This window comes from Danio rerio, chromosome 12, assembly GCF_049306965.1.
Source record: "Danio rerio strain Tuebingen ecotype United States chromosome 12, GRCz12tu, whole genome shotgun sequence".
In the NCBI taxonomy this organism is placed as follows: domain Eukaryota; kingdom Metazoa; phylum Chordata; class Actinopteri; order Cypriniformes; family Danionidae; genus Danio; species Danio rerio.
Window position 1 is genome coordinate 31,112,740 of NC_133187.1, and position 18,395 is coordinate 31,131,134.

At 39.4% G+C, this 18,395-nt stretch overlaps 1 protein-coding gene across 3 annotated transcripts; it reads right to left on the reverse strand.

Annotated features, from left to right (window-relative positions):
• Nucleotides 1-2,497: 2,497 nt before the first annotated feature.
• On the reverse strand, nt 2,498-18,169 carry sh2d4bb (SH2 domain containing 4Bb). Of its 3 annotated transcripts, none has more exons than XR_012388044.1 (8): nt 17,738-18,169; nt 13,768-13,927; nt 13,440-13,593; nt 8,391-8,529; nt 7,984-8,293; nt 7,483-7,863; nt 4,978-6,043; nt 2,498-2,843 (listed from the first exon to the last, which is right to left on the reverse strand). XR_012388044.1 is itself a non-coding variant. In XM_021480359.3 (8 exons), the coding sequence occupies exons 1-8, from the start codon at nt 17,898-17,900 to the stop codon at nt 2,751-2,753; spliced, it is 1,368 nt and encodes a 455-aa protein (XP_021336034.3). In that variant the 5' UTR covers nt 17,901-18,169; the 3' UTR covers nt 2,498-2,750. The 3 variants fall into 3 exon arrangements, 2 of the variants coding, with proteins under 2 accessions (XP_021336034.3, XP_073774651.1); XM_021480359.3 differs by having other exon boundaries at nt 4,978-5,198; nt 7,736-7,863; XM_073918550.1 differs by lacking the exons at nt 13,440-13,593; nt 13,768-13,927; nt 17,738-18,169 and adding an exon at nt 10,131-10,647 and having other exon boundaries at nt 4,978-5,198; nt 7,736-7,863; nt 8,391-9,843.
• Nucleotides 18,170-18,395: the final 226 nt, after the last annotated feature.

An 18,395-nucleotide genomic window follows, 5' to 3' on the forward strand; every position in this document is an offset into this window, starting at 1 on the left:
TTGATATTTGAATATTTAGACTAGAAATAAGACAAAAACTACTCAGTTTTTGTGTCTGCTTAACAGAAAAACGGTACAATTTTGGCTATAGGGGGAACTATATTAAAGTTGCAGTATGTGAATTTGAATTAGGTATTGCTGGTTTGCTGAAGGCTAATTTAAACCGTGTTCTAAATGAAAGCAAGGACACGTGATAGAAGGAATATTTTCCATATTCAAAAGAGTTTTAACCAACACCTGAAATTTAGGCTATATTATAGAAATGGCTTCTTGTTCTTGCACCTGAACGATAGAACTAACAGACAACCTTTACCTCAATACACCTTATGTGCTTTATTCAGTGTTTATAGCTATTGTTTATTGGAGCAGATAGTTTAGCTCAGATTTTGAAAATAAAATAAACAGTTTGGAATTGAACTTTAGAACTGTGACTGAACAGTGAAGATCAAGACATATTAGTGATATTTGAAGTTAAAGAAGTTTAATATGTTAAAGAGATTTAATATGTATTAATTAGGTTAATTAGGTTAACTTACCATTTAGTTGGAGTGCAGTAAGTGCACTATTCTGTGCTTCCAAATAGCCGTATTTAAATTTCTGTTGTGTTTCGGCTGGTGCAAAAATGGGCAAATTGCTTATCACTGCAAATCTCGTCACTTAGCATGTTGTTAGGACACGCTGCTGCTACTGTCCACTGGAGGTCATATTTCTGTCAGGGATGGACATTTTGAGAGCCTTTCTGAATGAACGAATAAATGAATTAAGTGTTTTTTCACCAAGGCATCCCAGGGTGCTATAATATAATTGGCTAAACTGGCATTGGGCCGGTTAAAAGAACCAAAACAAAGAACAACAGAGTCTTGTGTCAAAGTTCCAACACGTAACGCACATTTTTAAAGCAGAATATCAGACTTCAGCCTTGTTTTTCAGATAAACAACTATGTTCACTTAGCATTTTTCTTAAATCTGCAAACATTAGATGGTATTTTTTTGCGTTAGATGAGTCAAAAACTTTAACCTTTAACTACTTCAGAATAGTGCCCAACTTGTATGCTGATGATAGACTTTTTGCGCAATGTTGCCGGGCAATTTTGCAAAGCGATGTTGCTTGGCTACTTTTCTATTACGATTGAGCAACACTATTGTATCTGTAACCCATTGACCTTGTTAGTTATCATGTGTCTGACCTGGTTGCCTATTTATGGCATAATTCAGCCTGATCTCACGAGGAAATATAAGTATTTTACGTTTTAACAGTTTAGTGGCTTATTCATATATGTACGATTTTAAAAAGGAGGAGTGGCACTGAACCTCACCCCTAAACCCAACTCTCTTTGGGGGATGAGCAAAGCATACTAAATTATACAAATAAGATCATCACTGAATCAAAAAATCACAAATTGCCATTAGATATCGCTGCATCATTTCCCAAGGTTGCACAGAAACATTGCTCAAAAAGTTGTCTGCATTCATCTCCATTCGCATGAAACCCATGTCACACAATGAAAACAAATATAGCTTATTACATGACTACCGAGCCCTTGTAGACAGGGTGAATACAACCTGGCATATGGAAGAGAATATTAGTTCTTGGGGGTCAGCCTGGTTTCTATTACTGGGTTTCTATTACTATTTGGTACAAATAGAGCCCCTATTAGCTTCTAGCTGGCTGATGCTGTTTCCATACCGCTTTGAAACTTTGAACAAGGGAATCGGTAGACAGAATATGCCTTCTGATACCTCTTAGTGGAAGGAAGGTTGTAATTGAGTGCCTTACAGACATGGTTTGAATGTGGATTCCTGCTTTTGGCTGATCTAGTTCCAGTCCACTCATTTCCATTTTATAATTGGTGGTTATAAGCCAGAAAAATTGGTTTAACACTGTTTTTAAAAACTTAATTTAATATAAAGCTGAGCTGAAGAAATGCTAGCACTGTCTATGGCTATTATTATTAAATACATAGTAATTAACCTTTTACTATATTTCTCTGTATGGTTAAATATGGAAAACTATGCATGAGTGGGGTATCAATCATGCAAGTGAATCAAGGATTTCACTTTCAACTTATCTCTTAAAAGAACAGGTTTATACACGCTGCCAGTGCTAGAATCGCTCCAGGTACTGTGAAAAGCAAAAAAAATTGTAGTACCAAACTGCCTGGAGAAACACCTGGATGTGCAATGTTTGTGTTTAGGACAGTTTATAGTGAGGTAACAGCTTGTAATGGTGTTATATTTTCATTTATGCCCCAAGTCTGAGGAAACGTATACCCCAAGTCTGAGGTAAGCTTCAGTTTGGCTCACTGAGAAAAGGCCAAGAATAGACTCAGGCTCCAGAACTTGAACAATTCTGCTGAAATTTCTGACCAAGCACCCTCTCCATAGATAAGCAGTTGAAAAACCAGTTTAACTCCTAGCATGTTCCTAAACACAACTATTAGCTTGGGATAAAGAAAGCAAGGTGCAAAGTTGCTTGATACTGAATTTGGAAAAGCTGTAAAAATTGTTGGTACATTTGAAATTTATTTTGAGTGTGACATTCTATCCTTCTGCCCACATGCAGTGGAGTCTATCGCGACCCACATTTAAAGCAAGTAACACATGTAAAAAGTGTTATTTACATTTGACAGAAGCAGTTTGGCTGACCACAAAGGAAAGCTGTGCAGCGGCACTGAAAGGATGTGGACTCAAGTCATACAGTCTACAAGCTGAGCTTTGATGCCTTCTGAGATTCACATCAAGAGAAAACATCACAGAAACAGTCCTCCGTGGTCTGCTGCGGAGCTTCTGGGCCTGCAGGGGTCCTGGAGTAGTTCTCCTCCAGACGTGGTGATCACTTCCTCCTGGTGGAAAAGGAGACCATCAGCCAACAAAATCAACATCAGTCCTGGGACAGCCATGCATTAGCAACACTATCAATTCTCTGCATCAGCTGCACAGATGGAAGGACAGGTGTGTTCGCCACGTCTGTGTTCTTCATACCCCATGGGGCCTGCAGTCGCCCCGTGAGCATGTTTTTCTGTCTTTCTACAACAGTAGGCCTGTTATTTGCTTTATAGAAGAAGTTTAGAGAAAAAAAACCCTGTCTTTAGTCTTCAGTATTGCAGGATTCTTCAGTAATCCTTTATAATATATTGTTCAGGTGCTGAAGAAGCATTTCTTTTGTAGTTGTGTCAAGCTCAGCCGAAATGGTTTATTGGGTAGAAATTGGCAATTTAAAAAAAAAGCTTACCCTTTATCATTCCTCAGATAGAAGACGTTTTCACAACTAAACAAAAAAGAAATGCTATATGCGTTCTGATCCTTCATTTACATGATAACGCATTTTTGGGGGCCTGAAAATTCAGGTGCAAGTTTTTGAAAACTATACATAGCATCTCTGCATAAACCACAAAAATGTGACTTTGTGAAAATGTGTACACCCCTCACAAATCTTTCATTTCAAGAGTTCACACTTAGATATTGTTTGACAAATGTTAGCAAGTTTGCCATGCTGTCTCGGGAGAGAACCCTGAGCTCGGAGATAATTAAGCCCAGGGCTCCTGCCTGGTCGATAGAGCATGTAAGGGGAGTGCGGGATAAGGTGGTTCTCGAGAGCTCCCCGTGGTAAAGGAGGAAAGGAGGAAAAGGGGTGGATGGGGGGGTTTCTTCGGAAAACGAACATAGGGGAGTAGTTCTAACTAGGCTACTTATAGTGAGTTTGAATTAACCTGATTGGCTAACTAATGATTGTAGATGGGTGACCAGCTGCAGTCAATCATAACACATGCTCCTCTCAAAATTAGTTTGTGAAACTTCAGTTGATTTCATATTTTCTATAGGATGAGTTAACATATTATATTTGTGCATATACATTAGATTAGTCAGCACCAAAGCTAAATCTGGAGCTTATCTAACAAAATAACTTACAATAATGGTCCAAAAATATGTAACTCAAATTTATATGTTAGGGAAATATTATTTTAAAAATAGCAAAATCAAGAGAAAAACACATGGCAATATTTCGTATGAATTTAAATGTATAATCGTTCTATTTCTAAAGATGTTCAAGGAATAAAAAATTCTTTTAATAAATACACACTACCGGTCATAAGTTTGGTGCAGTTATTTATTTATTTAATAATTTTATTTAATAATTTAAAAAAAATATTCTGTTCTTCTAGGCGGCATTTATCGAATGTAAAAAAAAATAGATAAATTGTTTAAATATTTATTATTAAATATATATTTATTAGTTATTGTAAGTAGTTTTAAATGAAATTATTACTCCATTCATTGTTGTTTTTATTACTAATATTACATGATAATATTAATAATAATTATAATTAATATTAGAGTGAGTTCTGAAGGTTCATTTGACTCTGAAGACTGGAGTAATGAAGCTAAAAATTCATCTTTAAAATCATTGGAACAAATAATTAAATTAAATTCAATTAAATTATAGACTACTTTTGAACAGTTATTTTATAGTGCAATACCATTTCACGATTTTACAATTCGTACTGCATTTTTGATTAGATACATGCAGCCTTGGTTGAAAAAACATTTGTGACGCGACTACAATGAAAATAATGCAGTCTGAACTCGGGATAAGAGAGCTTGTTGGTAGGGCCCCAAAGAGTGAGTTACAGACTACACAATTGCCTACCTTGGTGCCAAAATGACATCAAATTAAGATCTAACATTAGTGTAAAAAAACAAAAAAAAAAAACATTAAAATTGATTACCAAACAGTTGTGTACTTGTTTTTTGATGTGCTTTTGATGCCAATGTCAGATCTCAATTTGACCTCAAGGTAGTTTACATGCATCTATGTCGTTATTTTGGTGGTCAGAAAGGCATCAATGTTTGGATGCCAAATAGAATTCGATGTTTTAAGATCATATTGATTTGCATTTTTGCTGTTTTGTGCCGGCATAATGCTTGATGTCAATGTGATGTCATTTTGACCTCAAGGTGCCCGATAGGAAAGTTTACCTTGTGGAAGTTGATGAGGTCAGCTAAGGTGGCGTGGCGGTTCTGGTCAACACCTAGGAAGTTGTAATGATCACCCGAGGCGTCAATGAGGAAGTGCTTAAAGCCTGAGGGGTTGCGGTAGGACAGCGTGTAGCCCCAGATTCGCTCACTCACTCTGACCAAGAAAGAGCCTTCTACCGCATTCGTCAGCAAAGCCTCTGATTCCTGCCGGGATATTATTCCTGCGGAGGAAGGAGATGGGTGACAGTGAGATAGACAGATGGAGAGCCGGAGACAGCGAGAGGCGGAGTGACAGACAGGAGGAGGCAGATATGGAGAGAGATTGAGTGAGAGAGCAGCTGGAAGTGCAGGTGTTGTGCTCTGATCTCAAGAGTGACGTTCTTGTGTTTCCTGGTCGAATGGCATCACTCAGAAGGTCGTTAATCTTATCATTGACCAATCAGAGGCCACACACTGTGGCTCTAACAAGCTGCAAATTATCCTCCTGTCTGCTGTTTTCCTCTTCTCTCTGTCTCTGTCATTATTATTTTCTTGAACTAATCAATGTCTTTCTATCATTGCAACCACTAAACTACTGCGCATTCCAAGAAGACTGTGACTTCAGAGTCCATTTTTGAAAAGTACACCAGAGGCTGTTTTACGTGACTCTTGTCAACGGCGCCCCGGAGCATTGAACTCTGGGGAGTGCAGCATCAGCGTTACGCTAGCACCAGGTCAAGCGCTGTGATGCTCCATATAAAGTTCAAACTATTTCAACTCCAACTTCAGCTGACCCTGTTTGCAAGTGACCTTTTAGAGTGCAGTCAGTGGTGTAAACGGACAGTGTTCATGATGTGTCTGTCTTTAAAACGTTTGAGCTTGTCTTCAAAACAATCTCTGCTTGTAATTATTTATACATATGTTGGTTCTTTCAGATTTTTCAAAAGTACAGGGTTGGTAAGACATTCTTTTGAATGATTTTGAAAGGTCTCTTACAAAAATACAGTTATATGGTAATATTGTGATCTAATTTTACTTAAAAATATTATTTAAAAACTCTTGAAAAAATCTCAAAGCCCTGCATTTGCTGTTTAGGTAAGTTTTGACACATGGCTGCTGGTTTAAGATGGTTCTTGCTGGTTATATAATGACTTATGCTGGTTCTTTGCTGGTCATTTGCTGGTTCTTGATGGTTCTTCATTGGCCATATGATGTTTTATGCTGGTTCTTTGCTGGTCATGTGTTATTATTTTTTTGCTGGTTGCGTGAGGGTTCATGCTGGTTATTTTCTGGGCATTTGATGGTTTATGCTAGTGTTGGTTTAAACTAGTTTATTGCTGGTCATTTACTGCTTTAAACTTTTTCTTTGCTGGTCATGTGTGGGTTGTTACTGGTGATGAGCTGGTTTATGCTGGTTCTTCACACAACATACACAGGGCCGGAGCAAGCTGAACTGCCGCTCTAGGCAGAGGACGATCATGCCGCCCTCAACCCCAACGTGAAAATGAAGTGAGGTGTCGCGGACCTCTCTATTCCAGCGCACTATGCGCAGATATAACTGAGGATGCGCGGGTGCTGAGGGAGGGAGGAAGGGGAGTGTCGCGGACACTGCGCTCTCTAAACTGCCGCCCTATGCACGGATATAACTGAGGACGCGTGGGTGTCGCGGACCTCAATTCTGCCGCCCTATGCACAGATATAACTGAGGACACGTGGGTGCTGATGGAGGTGTCGCTGACGTCGCCCTCTCCATTCTATCGTCTATGGGCAAATATATCTGAGGACGCGGGTGGTTAGGGAGGTGTCGCGGACATAACTGAGGACGCGGGTGGTAAGGGAGGTGTCGCAGATGCCGCCCTCTCTATACTGCCGCCCTAGGCAGCCGCCTAGGTCGCCTCTATGGACGCGCCGGCCCTGAACATACATTATTAGGTTGGATTTTGGTCATGACGTCAATCTCTAGCCAGCGTTTAAGGACAACGTTAGTTCGACATCCAATAACAATATCAAATTATGTTGATATTAAGTTGATTTTAGGTTGTGTTGGAAAGTGACCAAAATCCAACGTCTGATAGATGTCATAGTGGTAAGGTTCACACAACGTCAAGGTGTAACATGATTAGACGTTGATATTTGGTTGATTATGTTAGACATTGATGTCGGCCTGACGTTGGGTTCTGAGGTCAACCCGATTTTTATTTACAAACAAAATTCATCATCCCCATGACACTGGGGTACGTTGGGGTACAACGTCAATATGATGTCATGTGGACATCCTGTGTCTGCTGGGGGGTGGAGGGTGGGGGATATGCTTGTTTTTTTTGCTAGTTGTGCTGGTTCCTTCTAGTTATAAGTTGGTTTATGCTGGTTCTTTGCTGTTTATGTGCTGGTTCTTATTGGTCATAAGCTGGTTTATGCTGGTGATGTGCTGGTTTTGCTGTTTCCTTGCTGTTCATGTGTTGGTTCTAAGCTGGTTCTGACCAGCAAAGAACCAGCCTAAACCAGCAGCCATGTGTCAAAACTTACCTTAGAATTAGTTTTTTAGGTTTTTGATGTCAAATCTGCTGTCATTTATAAAAAATGTGAACTTTAGAATGTCAAATTGTGCCATATTTTTAAACCATTTATGACAAGTCCTTTTGTGTTCACATTTTGTTGTTCAATGGTATGCATTTACAAATTCCTGAAATTGTCCTCTCATTGCATCTGCTTTTCTGTATAGAGGTCACAGTGCTGCATGGTGCCATGAGGTGAGAATAGGCCTCAAGATTCTCTTTACCGTGAAACCAGGGTGCGATGGTGTTGCTGCTTCGTTCATAACCTGCTCGTTTCGGCCTCTGCTCCTCCTTAAACCAGCGGATGATGGATTCACGCGAGTTCGGTCTGGTCGGACGAATCCAGACAGGACTGAAAAGCAATGAAGACAATCAAATGCCTGTTTGTTTCGCTTTATTGTGGCATTACAGGCCAGAGTATGTGAGAGGTATTGTCCAGAACATTTATTATTGATCTCAGCATTGATTTTACCATTCTGTGAGCGACTGTGTGACTGGACTGCTGTAGCGATGGTGTTGTCTGTGCCTGTAATGGCCTGAGGTGAGTTGTCCAGCACTGGTTGCATGCGAATGGCTGGCCTCAGCTGAAGGAGATGAATGTTCAGCGGCTGTGCCGTGTCGTCGGTTGTGACCCGATCCATTCAGGTGTGTCTTATGGAACAGACCACTGAGTCCAGCCACCAGACCCTTCTCAGCGGCCCGCAGAGACTGCCGCTTGTATTCATCTCTAGCCCTTCGTGCCTTGCATTTCATCTCCTCATCTGCCGCCTTGGAGCGCCGCACTGTGGGAAGCAGGGAGGAATTTGAATAGAAATAAGCTACTTTATATTAGAGCAGGCGGACTACCCATTTTCTTTCCAATTCCGTTTGTTCTCTCACATTGTTCCTGCCATTCTTTGTCATCTCTTTCGTTCCTCTTTTCCTCCTGCTTCAGAGAGATGTACAGCTCCTTTGCTCTCTTTTCCTCGGTTTGCCGGATTTCTTCCTCGCCTCTCTGTCTCTCTTCCTCCTCACATTTCTGTGACAAAAAAGGGAGAAGGAATCAGCCCTAGCTAACACAAAGGCACAAAAGTTTCGCCCCAGCGTGCTTTAGTTTTCTCATTTTCGGTGTCATTAAGCTGGGAATATAAATGATTAATTCGCGGGACAATGTCATTAACCCAAACATCAGCGCCTTCAACTCCATTATAGATCAGGCGTACAAATGCTGGCCTTGTGTTCCGGAGATCACTATCTACATTCTGAGAGGTTGCCAACTTTTAAATAATTCATTTTCAGAACATGGAACACATAGTAATTAGGTCTAATTAACCCCAATCTCTATTATGAGACCCTAATTAAGAGGCCGGTTGAAGAATAAAAGTAAACACCCTTAACTATTAGATCTTTTGTCACAACTTTGGTTCACAAATGTCATGCTGTTTTTAAGGGGTATACATGTATTATAACGGTAGTTAGATGAGACATGACCCATGAAAAGACAAATTAGCAATTCATGATTTATGTATGCGTAAGACATGTTCGTCTACCACTTTGTCTGTGTCGAAATCCAATAATATGGATACATCTACACTCACCGGCCACTTTATTAGGTACACCAGTCTATTTGTTCGTTAATGAAAATTTCTAATCAGCCAATCACATGACACCAACTCAATACATTTAGGCATGTAGACATGGTCAAACAATCTGCTGCAGTTCAAACCAAGCATCAGAATGGGGAAGAAAGGTGATTCTGATACAGTGGCTTAGAAGGTGGCATGGTTGTTGGCGCCAGACAGGCTGGTCTGAGTATTTCAGAAACTGCTGATCTACTGGGAGTTTGGCGCACAACTATCTCTAGGGTTTACAGAGAATGGTCTGATAGAGAGTAAATATCCAGTAAGTGGCAGTTCTGTAGCTACAAATGCCTTGTTGATGCCAGAACCCAGAGGAGAATGGCCAGACTGGTTCGAGCTGATTGAAAGGCAACAGTAACTCAAATAAGCACTCGTCACAACCAAGATATGCAGAACAGCATCTCTGAATGCACAACACATCCAACCTACATTAGCAGAAGACCACACCGGGTGCCACTTCTGTCAGCCAAGAACAAGAAACTGAGGCTACAATTCACACACTGGAAAATGTTGCGTGGTGTGATGAGTCTCAATTTCTGCTGCGACATTCAGATGGTAGGGTCACAATTTGCATCAACAACATGAAAGCATGGATCCATCCTGCCTTATATCAATGGTTCAGGCTGGTGGTGGTGGTTTAATGGTGTAGGAATATTTTCTTGGCACACTTTGGGCCCATTAGTACCAATTGAGCGTTGTGTCAATGCCACAGCCTACCTGAGTATTGTTGCTGACTATGTCCATCCCTTTATGACCACAGTGTAGCCATTTTCTGCTGGCTAGTTCAAGCAGGATAATGCACCATGTCATAAAGCGCAAATCATCTCAGACTGGTTTCTTGAACATGACAATAAGTTCACTGTACTCAAATGGCCTCCACAGTCACCGCATCTCAATCCAATAGAGTACCTTTGGATGTGGTGGAATGGGAGATTCGCATCATGGATGTGCAGCTGACAAATCTGCAGCAACTGTATGATACTATCATGCCAATATAGACTAAAGTCTCTGAGGAATATTTCCAGTACCTTGATAGTTCTTCCAAAAAATTTAATTCTGTCATGAATTGCTCACCCTTCACTAGTTCAAATCCTATTCGAGTTTATTTCTTCTGTTGAACACAAAAGAAGATATGTTAAAAAATGTTGGTTGCTGAGACCTTTAATTTCCACACTATTCTTTGCCTACTATAGGAGTTGATGGCTTCCAACAACCAGCATTATTCAAAATTTCTTCTTTTGTGTTAAACAGAAGAAAGAAACCTATAAATGTTTAAAACCACACAGTGTAGAGTAAATGATGAGCCTATTTTTGCGTAAACTATCATTTTAATACAAATAGCCTAATCTAATTGTCCAGTGAAAGCTTTTTTACCTTTATTTTTCTGAGAATATGTTGTTACTTACCAGGTCCATTCCTTTATGAACACACTCTTATAATGGATATTATTAGCCATGTCACTAAGCTTAAATCATTCCAGTCTGGTACTTGTACATGACAGTGAAATCACTAGACTCAAATGGACCAAATAGTCACCAGGTCTCAATCCAATAGAGCACCCTTGAAATTTAGAGGAATAGGAGATTCACATTCTCATTGCAAATGTTGCGTAATGCTTTCATGTCTGTATGGAGCAAACTTCTCTAAAGAATAAGTTCTGAAGGGAAAAAGAGTTAAATTTAATACTATAAATTTTCCTATTTTACTATAAATTTCTGTATTCTATATATTTCTCCATTTTAAAATGGATTGTGATTGAATAAATGGGGGAGATATTTGAGAGAAAATGTATTACTTTCTTTTAGCACAGTTATACATTTATCACAACTAACAGTAATTTTATTTTTTAATGAAATTAAGGTTTACAGTTTGGTCCATAACATTTATTATTGATTTTTATCATAGATTATTCCATTTTGTGAGCGACTGTGTGACTGGACTGCTGTAGCAATGGTGTTGTCTGTGCCTGTGCCTATAATGGCCTGAGGTGAGTTGGCCAGCACTGGTTGCATGTGAATGGCCTCATCTGGAGGAGTCGAATGTTCAGTGACTGTACCGTGTCATTGGTTGTGACCCGATCCAATCATAAATGTTTCTTTTGGAACAGGAGGTTGTTTGTTGTTGTTTATTTTAAACTGGCCAGTATGGCAAATGTTTTATACTGGCTGAAAGCAGCCTAGATTAATCGAACACTGCACTTTTTTTTGGAAATAGGCTCGTTTTACAATTCTTCTAGAGGTGAGTTTTACCATTTTTAAATCCAATTAGTCGATCTCCATGTCTGGGCGAGAACATTTTTAGCTTAGCTTAGCATAAATCATTTAACTGGATTAGACTATTAGCATTTTTAATAAGTTTTAATACATTTTTTTTTAAAGCTTGAATGTTCTGTAGTTACATCTAGGGCTAACAAAATATTGTTTGAGCTTTGATATTGCAATGTGTGTATCTGCAATAGTTACATCGCAGGATTATTTAGTAAGATTAAAAGATAAATATATTATTAAATATCATTATTTTTAAATTACTTATACAAGGAGGACCATGGTATTTGAAACTTTTACATTCAATTTCTGTTCTTGAGTACTGTTTGATCCCTCGGAAAACCGTAAAGCAGTTTTATATTTATTTATTTTTGCTTGCAATTTGTTATATTTTATGCAAACAGAGCTATCATTAGGTAAAATTTTACCCATATCGCAATATATAAAATGGCAAACCAACAGGAAAAGTTTATATTTTCTAGGTTGATTTAAAAACTATACTTATATTTTGACATTAATCAAGAAACAATGATAAGAGCAATGAAATACAGATCTATTAACTAGTCAGCTAACTGGGGGGACTATATTCAGGTGCTGTTTAATATCAGCCAAGGTACGGCAGCCAAATCTCTTGATCATTACGCTAGTAATGAGAGTATAGTTTCTAGCCATATTGACCTAGGAAATAGCAACTCTTCATTTTCTTTTTCAATTGTCTCTGGGTTTAGAATACAATAGCCGCGTTTCCACTGTCACGTCTAAAGTGAGCGTGCCAGTGTGAGCCATGGCCAGTTGCTTTTCCATAGTCACTTCGGGGGCCTGATTGGGCCAAAGTGGGACTTTCTCTGAGCCTTTTTTGGCCCGCCGAATACTTTAGGCCAAAGAAGGTCAGCTGGGGGTTCGGGGCGGTGTAAAGGCAGAGTTAGCCCGAGTCTGGTAAAGAGGGCATGACACCATTATATATTCTGATCCCACACATGTATAGACCTATAATGTAATGCTGTACATTCATTCATTCATTTTCTTTTCGGCTTAGTCCCTTTATTAATCTGGGGTCTCTACAGTGCAATGAACCACCAACTTTTCCAGCATATGTTTTACGCAGCATTTGCCCTTCCAGTTGCAACCCATCTCTGGGAAACATCTATACACACTCATACACTACAGACAATTTAGCCTACCCAATTCACCTGTATCGCAGGTTTTTGGACTGTGGGGAAACTGGAGCACCCAGAGGAAACCCATGCGAACGTGTGGAGAACATGCAAACGCCAATCAGAAACGCCAACTGACCCAGTCGAGGCTCGAACCAACGACCTTCTTGCTTGAACCTACTGCGCCTCCACGTTGCCACGTCGTTTGGTTGTCTCAATTTTAATCGTTTCGTGATGATGCTATGGTGTGCTTTTTCTGCCTGATTCTCACTGAACTGGGCGTGTTGAGTGATGTTTAATTTGGGGTATGTTCTGGGGCGATGTTTGTGTGCTGAGTTGCAAGTTATTGTCCCGACAGTCAAATTTTTTTCATTGCAGCTGAAAAGGCATCCATTGTGTAAAACATATGCTGGATAAGTTATTGGTTCATTCCTCTGTGGCGACCCCAGCTTAATAAAGGGACTAAACCGAAGGGAAAATGAATGAATGGCACTACAGAAGAGTAAACTCTTTTTTTTTTTTTTTTGAGCAAAATGTAAATAATCTAATCTAATTAAAACATTAATGCTAAGCTAAACTAAAAGTGCTCCTCCCAGACCCGGAGATCTGCTGAATGGTTTCAAGCTAAAACTCAATAGTTTAACTCTAGGGGACTTGTAAAATTACACATATTTCTCAAAAGCACTTTAATGTGCCTGAAAAAAGCTAAACTTTTTAATGAGGACTAAATTGCTTCGTTCACCTTTAGAAATCTTCTTGGCTTTAAAATCTGAAAAGACACAAGGCACGACATTTCATTTGATGTTGTGTTTAGAACTGTGCCATCTTTTCATAAAATATTCTGTGTTTTTTTGTCACATAGTCAAAGAAACGCACTCCAGCCAAACCCACCTTCAGTTCCTCTCTAATGCGATCTTCCTCTTCTTCCTGCTTGGCTGCCTTTCTGTCATCCGTCTCCTCCTTCCATTTTTCTGCCGCAAAGCGAGCCTTTTCCTTCGCCATGGCATCTCGAAACTTCTTTTCAATCTCTGCCTCCTTCACACGCCTCAGGAAATTCAGCAGGGGTTGAGTGATGCACTTTCTATGCCCCTGTACCCTTGTCATTATTACCCCCACCCTCATCTTTCTCAATTTTTAACTGAGTCACATCTGCCAATCCTCACCCACCCCTAATGTCTCGTTGCTCCCATTCCTTGACCCTGTCCTATAGTTCTCTCACCTGAGTTCCTGCGCCTCTCGCTGGGCCTGTTTCCTGGCTCTCTCCTCCATCAGCTCTTCCACAATGTCTTCAAAGGGCTTGTCCCCCAGGGCATCCCCCATTACCCAAACCCACACCTCTCCATCTGAGCCCAGAAGCCACTGAATGCCTCTGCGGTTGCCTGGAAAGAGACACCACATGGCAAACAGCGAAATGATAGCATGGGCAACATCTTTCCTCCACTTTCCAGAGCCATCAGACCGTATTCAGATAAGATAAAGACAAAATAACACACACACCGCAACAAAGCTGGAAGAGATTATCCTACTGGGATTCTTTATGCACTGAAGGGAACATGACAACTGGAAAAGATAATGTAAGAACTTCTAAAAACAAAGGATCTTTACCTGTCAATGCATAGACACATAAGTGACGCCCCTTTGATGCAATGGGACTGCATTTGCGACATCCTGCTCATTTGCACCATTACCTTAACTTTGGCTGTCATATATATTGAATTTAATAAAATACCTTTTCATTTTTGTTTCTCCTAAAAAGCGTTTTATGATAATTCCACTTTCAGCATCACAATCAGTCCATACAGGTTTAAGGTCTGCATCTATCAGATTCTCAGAACAAAGATAGCTTTAAACAAAGCGTACTTTGAAACTATCATTCATTCATTTATTCATTCATTTTCGTTCGGCTTAGTCCCTTTATTCATCAGGGGTTGCCACAACGGAATGAACCGCCAACCTATCCAGCATATGTTGAGTGTATTAAAGATGTCAAAGACTGAATGACCAACAATTTTCTTCTCTTAAATTCAGACAAAACTGAATTATTACTTATTGGGCCTACATCCTGTACACAGCAAATCTCACAACTTGACCTGCAATTGGAGGAATACAAAGTCAGCGTTAGCCCTACTATAAAAGATCTAGGTGTCATATTAGACAGCAACTTAACTTTTGAAAATCACATCTCCCATGTTACAAAAACCACCTTCTTACATCTGAGAAATATCGCTAAGTTACGAAGAATGCTATCCATCTCAGATGCAGAAAAGCTTGTCCATGCTTTTATGATTTCTAGGCTGGATTACTGTAATGCTCTGTTCGCTGATTGCCCAGCGTCCTCTATTAATAAACTTCAGCTAGTACAAAATGCAGCTTACCAGGTCTACAAAATATGACCATATCACCCCAATTTCATCTTCCTTACACTGGCTGCTTGTTAAGTTCTGTGTTTAAAAATATTGCTCCTTACCTATAAAGCTTTAAGTAATCTAGCTCCTGTTTATCTAACCAACCTTCTGTCTCACTACAATCCGACCCGCTTTTTAGGATCTCAAAACTCAGGGCTTCTGGTAGTACCTAGAATAGCAAAGTCGAGTAAAGGAGGTCATGCCCTCTCATTTATGGCTCCCAAACTCTGGAATAACCTTCCTGATAATGTCAGAGGCTCAGACACACTCTCTCAATTCAAAACAGGATTAAAGACCTGTCTGTTTAGTAAAGCATACACTCAATGCATCACATATTATGCATGAATGTGCTCCACGCAGGTGAGCTGGCTTGACAACCACCTGCAGAACACACTCCTCTATGTAACGCATAGTATGAGAGTTAGAAACTCTCATACTATGCGTTACATGTTTGTTTCTATGTTTGTTTATATAATTATTATTTTTATTTATAACACTCCATTTTTGCATCTCGTTTAAAAACACGATGAACAGAAGCTACGCTAATTATTTTCTTTATTCTCTATTTCCACCTGGGGATACTCATTACGAGGTCCCTAGAGACTATGCAGCGCCATTGATGCGATCCAAGACCTGTGAAGAGATGATCACAAGAAATCCATAATCCTAGACCAGGCTATATCCTGAGTTGATGCTGTGGTGGTAATGGAGGAATAGAGTGCATGAGAATGATTCCTGAAAGGCCACCGTAATAGACGAGTCTCCGCATTGATCCTGTGGGCCAGCCTGACCTCCCGCCGGTGCCTTACTCACACCTGCAGCTTCTACAGAATAGTCGTCCAGCTTCTCCAGCCTCCGGTGCTAGACTGCAGATTCACACAGGAAGTTTGGCCAGTAGAATAATGGTTGTGCCCAGCAGAGCCTGGTTTCTCTTGAGGTTTTTTTTCCCCTTCACTTAGTCAATTAGTGAAGTTTTTTCCTCGCTACTGTCGCCACTGGATCGAGACTTGTGGAGCTGCTCTTCGGTGGATTTGCTCTACAGTGTTTGGAGTTTCAGCAGTGAAATTTAAACAACACTGAATTAAACTAAACTGAACTTCAACTCTGAAATCTGAACTTTACTGGAACTATGTTAAGCTGTTTTGACACAATCTACAATCTACAAAGCGCTATATAAATAAACATGAATTTAATTCAATTGAACACAGCGGATGCCCTTCCAGCTGCAACCCAGTACTGGGAAACATCCATACAAACTTATTCCCACACATACTGTACAGCCAATTTGTTTTATTCAGTTCACCTATAGTGCACGTCTTTGCGCTGAACACAGGATAACCATGGAAACTCCACACAGAAATGCCAACTGACCCAGCCGAGACTTGAACCAGCGACCTAAAACTACCATTATTTTTTCAATTTTAATAACTAAAAAGGGTAAGATAATAATTAAAATCGCTTATCATACATGGTAATTATGTTTTTTACTTGGAAATAAATCATACTTTAATACAGCAAATATTAACTATTGCTTAAAGGGACATTTAATTTAAAATGTTAAGAAACATTTGTTTTTCAAATAAATGTTGCTCTGCTTGTTGCATTCATAAAGGAATTCTGAATAAATAATTCATAGGAATTATCAGTGGGATCATGTGACACTGAAGACTGATGCAATGGGTGCTGAAAATTCACATGAATTAAAAACATTTGAAACACATAAAAACATTCATTCATTCATTTTCTTTTCAGCTTTTTCTTTTTATTAATCCAGGGTCACCACAGCAGAATGAACCGCCAACTTATCCAGCATATGTTTTATACAGGATGCCCTAGCTACAACTCATTACTGGGAAACATCCATACACTTATTCAGACATACTCTAGCCAATTCAGTTCACCTTTAGTGCATGTCTTTGGACTGTGGGGGAAACCCATGTGAACATTGGGAGAACATAGAAACCTTACATAGAAATGCCAACTGGCCCAGCCGGGACTCGAACCAGCGACCTAAAACTATTATTATTTTGTCACTTTTATTAACTGCTTTAAAGGGTAAGATAATAATACCAATAAAATCGCTCATCATACATGTTGTTTTTTTTTTTCTTGGAAATAAATCACATTTTAATTTACCAAATATTAACCATTGCTAAAAGGGACATTTAAAATGTTAAGAAACATTTGTGTTTTAAATAAATGTTGCTCTGCTTGTTGTATTCATAAAGGAATTCTGAATAAATAATTAATAGGAATTATTAGAGGGATCATGTGACACTGAAGACTGATGCAATGGGTGCTGAAACTTCACAAGAATAAAACATATTTTAAAACACATAAAAAAGAGCAGTTTAATTTGGGATGTAACAACCTAATAAAAAACAAACATTTTTCATCACAGAAATGCAGCCTTGGTGAGCAAAAGTGGCATCATTAATTTTTTTTGTGCACAAGCAAGTACTGTAAAAGAAATAGTATGCCATAAAAAGTGTTTTCATGTATTTATCTTCAATTGAAAAATACAAAATATGTTCCATCGCAAGTTATGAAAATATATGCCATCTACATCCATTGCCAGAGCATTTTAATAACTGTAGTTAGACATTTCTGCATAATGTATTGCTTTAATAAATGCCACTCGGTTTAATTTGTTATCCAATGCAAAGACATCTATAATTATGTCTTAAATGTCAAAATCTTCTTACAACTGCTGTTTATTAAAAACACTCATGTTTCATTGACATAACACACAAACATAAGCTACAAAATGAACCAGGGACTCACTCTTCTTTTTCCCAGCAGAACTCTGGTCTCTTCTTTCCCTCTCATTCCAGCGTCGCACCTGCTCCTGCCGAATCTTGTAGAAGAGGATCTGCTTCTGCTCTTCACTAAGTTCAGCCAACAGGTCAGGCTCTATATACATTTCTTGAAGAATCTGCTGCATCATCCTGACAGGTATATGTCTCCCTTTGGTCTTTTGACCTTTGTTTCGTGTCACCGCAAATTGTAAGTAAGTCCAAGTGTAGTTCTGTCTGATTCTTAGTCTTCGCTGGCTGAAGGCCCAGAGTTTGTCCACTGTAATGCACTGTAGGCTCTATTTAAGAGTATCATTATTACCACTATAAGCCTTCTCTTTCCTTTCACCCACTTGATCACAACCACATCCCTTCCTTTAATCTTAACCCAGTCTCTTCCACTGTACTGGCGTCCTGCACTGGTGTTTTGTTCTGTTTGGAAGCTTTATGGGGTTTCATTTCACCCTCTCCCCCCCTCTATCCATCTCCTGCAGTGACCTTACTGGCCAGGTGAGGCTGACACCAAATGTGACACTCCTAATCTGTAAATACCTGCACCTTTGCATATTAAACACATCTACATGATTTTACATCGATTGGCTTGTACAGAAATAGTTTCCAACCTTATGTCACAATAATTACTACAA